The 10,535-nt window shown below is 39.3% G+C and overlaps 1 protein-coding gene across 1 annotated transcript; it reads left to right on the forward strand.

Annotated features, from left to right (window-relative positions):
• The first annotated feature begins 4,746 nt into the window (after positions 1–4,746).
• Positions 4,747–7,485, forward strand: LOC115689485 (strigolactone esterase D14-like). The gene is made up of 2 exons (XM_030615529.2): positions 4,747–5,188; positions 6,789–7,485. Exons 1-2 carry the CDS (start codon positions 4,806–4,808, stop codon positions 7,285–7,287), a joined length of 882 nt encoding a protein of 293 aa, XP_030471389.2. The 5' UTR covers positions 4,747–4,805; the 3' UTR covers positions 7,288–7,485.
• Positions 7,486–10,535: the final 3,050 nt, after the last annotated feature.

A 10,535-nucleotide genomic window follows, 5' to 3' on the forward strand; every position in this document is an offset into this window, starting at 1 on the left:
CCATCTTTGTTTATTTTTATATTTTATGAGGCTATCGCCACCTGAATAAAATAAAGTAAGCTAAAAAATATATTTTTACACATAAAAAATAGAGTATTCCAAAGGAAAATGTGGTGAGCCTTAAGTCCCCAATTAGATGGGAACCTCCAAATATAGTAGTCTCCAACTGCTCAATAGATTAATGTTCACATTGGGAGCTGTTACCTGTTAGTGAGCTGTTCATTACATCCGTGCATTGCAAGGGCGGAAATTTTTATTCATTATGTACAACCGAAATATGTATCAGTTATAAATTATTCGTTAAATCGTATCCTACTTTAGATGAATATTTTTCTTTTGAACAAAATAAAGGCAGGACTCTTAGTTCATATCTGTAGTATGATATAGGGAGATTGCTTGGAAAATTCTCGATAGAAAGAGTTAAAAAAGTGTTAGAGTTTTCTCATTATTAAATTTACAAACTTCCCGTCGTTTTAACGACTCGAAGCACCTCTTTGTAGAATCATCCATTGATAATCTATTGTGACAGTGTTATTCGACCTCGACATGTCATGCTCCATCGCTAATACTAGAACTAGAGATGCTTGTGATAATATTTAAATCATCGATCAAAATCTGACCTGATATATTTTGATCAAATAGCAGACTTAATAAGTACTTAGTAGACCCGTTAAACGGGTGAGTTGGGTCGGTTTTAGTGAAGTCGAAAATAGTCTTATCCAAATAAACCCATTTAATCCATTTTGTTCCATTTCCACGCAATGCAAATCTAATAGCTCATACCCCTATCTATATTACTAAAACACTTCTATATTTAACTTAATTTGTGAAAACTCATGCCCAAACTAAAGCGAGAGTATGGAGTGAGAGTGCGCGAAATCGAGTAAGGGGGAAAGAAAATGAAGAAAGTCATACAAGTGGGATGCATTTACATAAGTTGTAAACCCATTTAACACCCATATCATGTTTAAACCTATTTATAACATATTTACTAAATATAACTAACATATATAATAACTCACTCCATCAGATTAAGAAATGGATCTATAATCCATTTTAACAAGTCTAGTACTTAGGGCCTGTTTGGTTCGGCTTTGGGGGAATGCATTTGGCAAAATGCAAATACCTTGAGTTAAAGGGTTTTCCGAAATGCAAGTAGTGTTTGGTAACGTGTCTTTTAAAATCACATTTGAAAACAACTTTGGTCTAAATACCATTTGGTAAAATCTTAATTTTGTAAAGGACTTTGCTAATATTTTTTAAACCCATTAACCACTTATATCATGTTTAAGCCTATTTATGATCTATTTACTAAATATAATTAACATATATAATAACTCACTCCCATCAAGTTAAGAAATGGATCTATAACCCATTTTAACAAATTTAGTACTCAATAAGGATGCTGAAGAAAACAACTCTTCTATTACAGTGATTAGGTGGTATTTAGACACAGAGCCTATTAATTGAAAGAAAAAAAGGTAAATATGTAAGGTGAAAGCAATTATACTCCAATTACTGCTGGCAATACCAAAAGAAAAAGTCTTTTTTAAATACCTCTAAACATTCAATACTGCCGACCTTTCTTCTCAAAGAGAAAGAACATGGTGGGCCTCCCCCTTTTAATGGCGGAAAAAGGTTGGCCTTGGACTTATCTCCAGCCGTGAAGCCACGACAGACGACATGAACAGAGTGGTCAAAAGACACCTTTTGTGGTCTGACGTCTGAACCGCTTGTTTTCTCATTCAATTCGCTCTTTTTAATGGCCTTGAACTGACTCTGTAGTTACATGCACAGCCTCCACTCTTTTTATAAGTGGTCATTACTGTGCTTCCGTTTCTTGCGATTGACCCACAAACCACTCCTCATAAAAGTATTGTCGGAAGGAGACAGGTGAAGAGGTGATTCTCGATTCTTGAACACCCCACATGAAAGCCAAAGAATCTATCTTCTGATAGATCTGATCTGGTGAGAAAGTGTGTTGACTGAACCCACAGAAAAAAAAAGAGCACTGCACCTAATTATGTGGCTGGAGATTTCTTTCTTGTTTTGGCCAGAAGGTGGCCAGAGATCGATCGAGCTGTATGTGGACGAGCTTGCTGCGATGTCAGGGTACCAATGACAAGTGGAGATGGTGGCAAGGCAGAGGCAAGGTGAACACAGCAGGGAGAGAGAGAGAGAGAGAGAGAGAGAGAGAGAGAGAGAGGTGTTAGGGTTTCAGGTTTTTTAAGGTAATTTTCCTGAAAACTAAGGCATTTTAGTCAATTTGGAGACTGGCAGATTCAATTACTCCTAACTAGCTACATAGGATTCATATCTTATTCGAATATTAAATTATGTCAAGATAAAACATTTTACCTTATTGGTTAATCCCGAAGAAAGCTTCCCTGTAGGACGGAGGCAAGAGCGGAACGAGTAGAAAAGAGTACCTCCAGATCGAGGGATGGGGGTCATGAGATTCTCATGAAAAACCACTCTTTCGTCTAAAGATGTCTAGCAGCCGCATCGAGAACTCGGGTTCGTAATTGAACTTCCCGCACATATGCTCTGAATTTGATCTTTCTGAATCAAGATGTAGGGTACGAAAAAGTCATGGAGTGCGTAAGGCTCCCCAATGAGGGTGGAGCGACTCAAAAATAGTAGTAAATGAGACTTGGGGAATGTGAACCAACTTCAATGTTTATAATTTTCATGATAATTATTTAGCTCCAATAATATCGGACACTCCATAGTGAGTTAGAGAAGACAATTTGCCTTGTGAATAGAACTTTCCGTCATTGATTTCAGTCTTGGGGGATATTGAGCTTCTTTCCATTTGGACACACCCAAGCAAGAATCTCGTCCTCATCAGCTCCAAAAAATGAGAGTTTCTTTTCTTTTTTTGTCACAAACCAATTATTGATATGGTTTTTGTTCTCCGACCATCAAAAGCTCTTCGTAGCCTTTTGTCCTCCAGAAAAAATGAGGGTAAAAGGACATTTCAAAGAGGAAAAAGGAAAAGGAAAGATAAAAAAAGTGTGGAATCTAGTCCACAAAAATTAGAAGTGTCACCTCGAAAATCTGATACTATCACACATATTCAACATATCATGGGGTCAAACATCTATTTCAATGTGATTCCCATTTAGCCATTTTAGTGCACTACTATGTGGCTGTCGGTTGTTTGAGTTAATCATGTCATGACAGAACACACAGAAACATCGTACATCATACGGCGGTTCTCATCACTTTGACAGCTTCCTCAGAATATCAAGATTTTTTGGTCGATTGTTGGTTTAGGCATTTTCACGCAAGATGGGTCTGATGAGACCTGAAAGGATCCAATTACCATGCCGAACATTAATTTATTTTCGTATACATTGCGATATCATTCAACCATTCAAACACTAGGTGAGAATAATTTGGCTCTATACCAGACCATATTGATTGGAACCAATTTAGGTCTAAACAAAATCTTTGTTATCTTTTGTTCTAGTATACTTAGACAACGAATTTCTCAAACACGAATTTGATTTTCCATGAGAGGTGTGACCGACTTTAGGGACGGCAAAGCGGGATTGCATTCATCTACATTTGTTTAATTGAAAATGATATAGCTCACACTTCGAATTGTGCACATATGTGACTCTCTCGCACAAATTGTCAACCCCAATATAGAGTGTTTCTAAGAGAACCTTTAACAAGAGATATCTAAATGGGGATTTGCATGTCCTATGTCAAAATTTTGGTGTTAATCTTGAAGACTAGCATCACCAAAAGAGAATTTACCATCTAAACGTGGAGAAATCTTTAGCCAATATTCATTTGATCTTAGCTTGAAGCAGTTGTTTCGTTGTACTTGCAACTATGCATGCAAGAATCTTGTCCTTCTTAGCCTCCCAAAAAAGTGGAGTTTTGTCACAAAAGCAAAGATCAAAAGTGGGTTCTTGTCTCGGATCATGAAAAACAGTTTCCTATTATTATTATTTATGTCTGCTGCCATGCGGATTGGTTGACTTGGAGTCCGGTTTTGATCCTGCACACCGCGAGCAGTAAACCTTCCAGGTGAGATGTATTTAGATTTGGTCTTCGAATAGACCCTCCGATGCCGAAGTCAGCATGGAAGAAAGGCTAAGCGAGCAAGAGAGAGTTCGAAGATTCAAGCCAAGAAGTAGGTCAATACTAGTTTAATAGAAGGGAAGGGATGTCCATTGTCGCTCTTACATCAATGGATGATGAATGAAACTTCGCTTTGACTTTGAGACAATTTAGAATTCGAGATCATGGAGGGCTTTGCTCGCCACATATTCAACAAGCATTTTGCCCACAATACACTTCTCTTCTGTTATGATTTTTCTAATTATCTTTATTGCTCAAAGCAAAGTACAAATGCGATTACAAGCCTGAGAACAAAGACAAAAGCAAAACAGTCTTTGGTGTGTGATGGAACTTTATGCCATCCGGGTTGGGGTTGTGATGTGCCGATTGATTTAGGATCAAAACCGAGACCTCATGCTCTTCCTCGTGCAAATTTCCGATCATTTTATCGCTGGACCATTGTCATATGATAAGTCCACGCATTGTTTTTGAACTTTCCTTCAATACCCAACTTGAATATTTCCACATGAATTGAGGTTTGGTCATGGACAATGAATAAGCTGCTGTCACGTTAGCATTACGGCCAAAATAACAGCAACATATGATATCGCTTACAAGGTAAAATCTCCTCAGCTTGGCCCCTTTATTAAGAGACCCAACACACACAATAGCCATTTCTACCATATCCGCTCTCTCTCTCTCTCTCTCTCTCTCTCTCTCTCTCTCTCATGGCTGTCTCAGAAAAGGTCCTCTCGTCATCAATGAATGCCAGAACCGTAGGCTCAGGCAATGAAACCATAGTCCTTGCACATGGTTTTGGAGGAGACCAGTCTCTCTGGGACAAGATCAATCCTTCCTTGGCCAAGCACTACCAGGTCCTCTCCTTCGACTGGTGCTTCTCTGGCGCCGTCCAAGACAAGAACCTCTTTGACCCCGCGAAGTACTCCACGTACGACGCGTACGCTGACGACCTCATCGCGCTCCTCGACGAGTGGGATCTAAAATCGGTTATCTTTCTGGGGCACTCCATGTCCGGCATGATCGGATGCATTGCCTCCATCAAGAGACCTGAGCTCTTTCAGAGGCTCATACTACTTCTTGCCTCTCCAAGGTGCAGCACCCTCTTTCCTATGACTCGTAGTACTAGAGCTTTCATTGATGGTGTCTCTCAATCTAATTCCTTCACTGTTAAGTGATCTCTTCTCCTTTTTTTTTTTGGATAAAAGCACATGAGACACTTTCTTGCATTGGAACTCAATAGGGTCATTTCTTTTTTTGGTTCTTCCGACTTTATTTCTTTAGTTAAAGTCTGGAGTCTGGAGTTTCCTCCAATTAACGTACTAAAATCGTCTGAATGTAGAGTCAAAAGCCTAGTTGTTTCGCGCATGTTCTTATATTCCATATGTTTCGAATCGCCTATCAATAGTTTTTATCCATCTTTTACATGAAATGATATTTGTAGATTTTGTGGGAACACTGTCAACTGTTTCAAAAGTTTAAATTGATATATGAAGGAATGATTTAATATATTAATATTCGAGTACTTCCCCTCACATATAAGCTTGAGTCAAAGACTAAAAGTGCAAAAATATAATAAGGGGACTTGAAAGATTTGAACTAATGATTTTTTGCTTTGATACTATGTAAAATTTTGTAAGATCACTATGGACTATTCTGAAAAAGCTTAAATTGATTGGTATTTAATAATTCTGACAATTGTATTTTTGCTACGTGTCATTTGTTATGGAATTTGTGTTGTCAGCCATTAACTCTCCCTCTCACTAACAATTTTATCATAAAATTTCTGCCTACTTCCGTTGATTTCTGCTTTTTCTCGTCCTAATCATTTCTCCGAAAGTATCTGCAAATTGTACTGTTGGCTCGATGGAGAAGAAGCTGACATGAATAGAGAAAAGTAAAAGGTTGAAAATAGAGAAAACGAAGAACCATGTGATGCTTCATCAAATGCTAAGAGTTCAGTTCCATAGTCAACAAACAGTAACGCGTTCAAAAGAAAGCATTGATACAGCGTATCAGCATAGGATATGATTCTAACCCAATGATTAATCTCTTCTAATAGCCCCTCTTTCTACTCATCTTTTCTCGTTTGAACTGAAACTATTTGGAGCTCTTTTAGGGGGAACTTCGCTCTTTAAGAAGCCTTTACATCTGATGACTTCTCTTAAACTGACAAACTATTGTATGTGTGTACTGGCTACTTAGCCATATCTGTCTTGCCTTGTCCTTGACTTTTAAGCTATGGTTGTTAAATTATGTTGACAAGATGAAGAACTGGATTATTTATTGTAAGCCTTCCTTTCTTATACCATTTAATTTGTTATAGCACAATATGTTAATGCATCTGTATCTTGACTTCAGACATGATCTCAATATACTTAATCTCTTAATAATCAATTGAAAGAGAAAACAGTATCAGCCGGCCGAATTTGTTACTGTTTTTGTCCCAAGCTAAGAACATCAATTATTGAGACTCCCTATCTTGCATTGAAAAAATATTTTTGATCATATAATTAACAGACTATACTAATACAGAAGGAAGCTTCTTTGGGTAATGCTTCAGCTGTACAAAACCTTATACTAATACAAAACAAAAGCATGAAGAAGAGCATGAAGGTTCACTATTATGTTAATTCTCCATCCTCTTGCAAGTTCCTAATGCTTTTTCGCCAATGTCAATACACCTAAAACAGGTACTTGAACTTGGGTGACTATGTGGGTGGGTTTGAAGAGTCGCGTATAGATGACATGGTCTCAAGCATCCGATCGAACTATCAAGAATGGGTCGAGAATTTCACTCCTGCAGTCGTGGATCCCAAAGACCCGCCTTCTGTCGATAAATTTCGACGGTGTTTGCACAGCATGAAGCCCGAAGTGGCAGCATCCTTGGCCAACGCCATCTTCCACTCCGACTACCGACACATTCTCGCGGATGTGACCACGCCGTGTACCATAATTCAGGTCACCAACGACATGGCTGTGCCGACCTCCGTCGCTCACTACATGAAGGAGAAGATTTCGGGGCTGTCGACTGTGGAGATGATCGAAGGCACGGGGCATTTCCCCCAGCTGACCGCGCACAAGCAGCTCCTCGATGTGCTCCACCAAGCTCTGGGGTTCGATGCTCCCAGCGGAGAGGACGTGCCCGCATCGACCGGGTCAAGGGGACCGGTCGACCAGGGTTGTGATTGAGATCCGGTCAGTCGGGTTTTGAATAATAAATCTGTCCTTGGATTGCCCAACTTCACTTGTGATGTTGCTAGCGATGATAGTTATGAATATGTACGATAACGGAGTGTATGGTAATGTGTTTCTTGCTCGGTTTGGTATTGTTTAATTACTAGTTGTGTATAGATGTAGAGGTTGTGTAAATATAGTTGGTTTGAGTTTGGTTGTGTATGGACCCTTGGTCTTGAGGATTGAATTACATGTAATGCATCCATCGTGTAATTGACCAAAAAATTCTAAATCTATTACATTTTTGCCAATTCAATCCTAAACCTTTCAATTTTGTCAATTTAATCCTAAACATTTTCACGTTTTTTCTAATTGAGTCCATCCGGCCAAAATTGACCGGAAATTGCTAACATGGATGATAGCCATCCTACGTGGCACGACAAGCGCTGACATGGATAATTTTTAATAATATTTTAATATTTTTTCGAATCTTTTATGTTTCCTTTTTTTTCTTTTTTCCGTTTTTTCTTCTTTTCTTTTTCTTCTTTCTTTTTTCCTTTTTCCCTCCACCGCCACCGCCATGCCTCGTTGATGACAAGCGGAGGTCGCCGGCCTCAGACGAGAGCCGCCGTAAAAGGACTCAATTGGCAAAATTGAAAGGTTTATAACTGAATTGGCAAAAGTACAATAGGGATAGGAATTTTTGAACAATTTTCCCAAAGTTTTATCTAGTAATTCCTTAATTTGGGTATGCTTGATTTTTATGAAGTTGATTGTATTTTGCTTATGTGCAAATTCGAAATTATTACACGATATACATATGACATAGAAACAACCCAACTCCACCTTCCCAGATGCTTCTCCGATTGAACCCATGATCGCTCCGCGGGCGCAACGACCGCCGCCAAATGGCGCGAGGGACGTCCAGCACGACCCCAATCGGGCTCTTCCTCTTGGACGAAGACGAGGGCTATTGAGTGTGCCTCGCATCAGCGGACGCCGCCCGCATTCGGCGCCTGCGCTTCTAGGGTTTCACGGGGAGGTAGGGTTAGCAATTTGGAGAGCCATGCATGAGGGAGGGCATTCAACTTCAACAACGACGTCGAACCAGTCGAAACCTGGACTAGCGTGCGTTCGACCGTCTTACTCAAAAAACACACCCAAACCTCAAATACAGATTGAAACCCAGCTTCAGAACATCGACCTTAGAACCAAAGCTGCGTCCTTGAAACCAGTTACGCCCACCTCAAATTGGACTCCCGGCTCGCCGGAACCCATCGTCACCGGAATCCAATCTGAAAACTAAGAGATGCGGACAAGAATCACCAACTAAGAGATGAAGAAGGCTTTACGGAACAATATATTGTATCGCTTACAAAAAAAAACGGACGGAAAATATTTTTCATCGTCCACGAAAATGTACAAGCATCAATTGTTGCCGATAATGAAAATATTTTTATTGACTAATTGTTTCAAGCGTTACGAGCGATCATTTTAATGAAAAATATTTTCCATGTTATTCGTCTTCCACAAATGGAATATCTAAATATTAAACCGCACATTTCTCTAATAACTTAAGCTTTTAGAACAGTTGGCAATGGTCCCACAAAAGTTCAAATCTTTCCGGACCCCATTTGCCTCCCCAATAAAATATATCCACGCTTAGTACTAGGCAAAAGGACCAGACTATGTGTGAAGATGAGTGATAAATTATTTAAATATTAAACCACACCTTACCTTCTCTAACAGCTTAAACTTTTAAAACAGTTGACAAGGATCCCACAAAATCTCACAAAGCAAAACGTAGCAAGTGAATAATGTATACCTGACTTCCGGACTATCAAACAAGTCACGAATTCGGAATGAAAGGTGAACCCCTGCATTTCCAATGAATGACTCCTCTAAGAACCGTGTTTCGTCGCGTTCTCCCTAACGGCAACGAACAGAATGCACCCTTGTCGATTTCGTGAGGCCGCGCGTGACGTAATCACCGTTCCGACTCCCGGACGGATGTTTTCCTCTCTATGTAATTTTGCTCTCGTCCCTTCTCCCTTCTTAAAACTCACCTAGGACTCCCTAATTACAGCACTCTCTAGGACTTGCCCCGAAAAATCGAATCCAAATTTCCCTCCAAAAAAAGAAAAAAACACGGACTAACCGCCAAATTAAGTTTTCATAACCATCTAATTATTCAACTAATTATGTGATGTTACACAACTGAAATGAGGGGAATTAGTTCAAGATTTCACCAGATGGAGAAGCGGATTTGAAGGTGCAAACTTGGACCGGACGGTGGAGGGAGTCACTCGGCAATTTGAAGACAAAACCATGCCCGGTTGGGCCTGACTCTTGTGGATCAAGCCTGATTGGGCCTGATTTCACCTCTTTTGGGCCTGGTTTTTAAGATGGGCCTGACAACCTTGGTCTGGGCCAGGTTGGGCCGATAGCAATGAGGGCCTGGTAAGCTGCCTCAGCTGACCAAGCTTGGGCCCTTTCACGTGGTGTCTCACCCACTAAATAAACTCTCTCAGCTGATCAAGCAATATTTATGACATAACAAAAATGACATAAAGGATCCAAGAAATTTGATATAATGTGCAACGTCATCCCTGGACTTCTAATTTATTCAATATGAGTCCTTAAATTATATGAAATTGTTCAATGTCATCCTTTCTGATTGATTAAAGTTGACGAAATTTGCTGATTTAGGCTTCCAATGCGTTAAGTTTAAATAATAGACTAAGAAAAAGAGGTTATATGGAGATTATCCACACGAGATATCCATCTCAGATGAGGATATAACAATCCACGCCATCAAATAACGATGGGCATGTTGGCGCTCTAATTTTATTTTTTTCTTTTTCTAAAATAGATGGATACGCTAAATCTATCACTTTTAAACATCAAACTCAGCATACAATCAAATAACATGCAAAACAAAAAGACATCATTGCATTTTCAACTTGCTACAGTACTGTTACAGTTGCTACAATGCTGAATAGTAACTTCTACGGTGATGAACAATGTCTACTTCAGTTGCTACAGTACATCCCTCAATCACAGGACCCATGAAGAGAACAATTATCGCAAAACTCATATGCTTACAGTGAGCTACAGCTTGCGTCACTGCAATTATGAAACTTTTTCTAGTCAGGTATTCCATCAAATATATCGAATAAATTAAAAATTCAGAGATAGAAATTATAAATTAGGACGAACTTTAGAGACCAATTTTGTGAATTTCTTTTGGACGACGTTATAAG

The sequence above is a fragment of the Syzygium oleosum genome, unplaced genomic scaffold (assembly GCF_021117445.2).
Source record: "Syzygium oleosum isolate NSW1041296 unplaced genomic scaffold, Sole_v2.1 Sole_v2.42, whole genome shotgun sequence".
Taxonomy (NCBI): domain Eukaryota; kingdom Viridiplantae; phylum Streptophyta; class Magnoliopsida; order Myrtales; family Myrtaceae; genus Syzygium; species Syzygium oleosum.

What these genes read in the sequence shown, in the direction of transcription:
- LOC115689485 (XM_030615529.2), top strand. Translation starts at nt 4,806, where the DNA reads ATGGCTGTCTCAGAAAAGGTCCTCTCGTCATCAATGAATGCCAGAACC. An exon ending in CTACTTCTTGCCTCTCCAAG is followed by an intron (nt 5,189 to 6,788) that starts GTGCAGCACCCT and finishes CACCTAAAACAG; the next exon opens with GTACTTGAACTTGGGTGACT.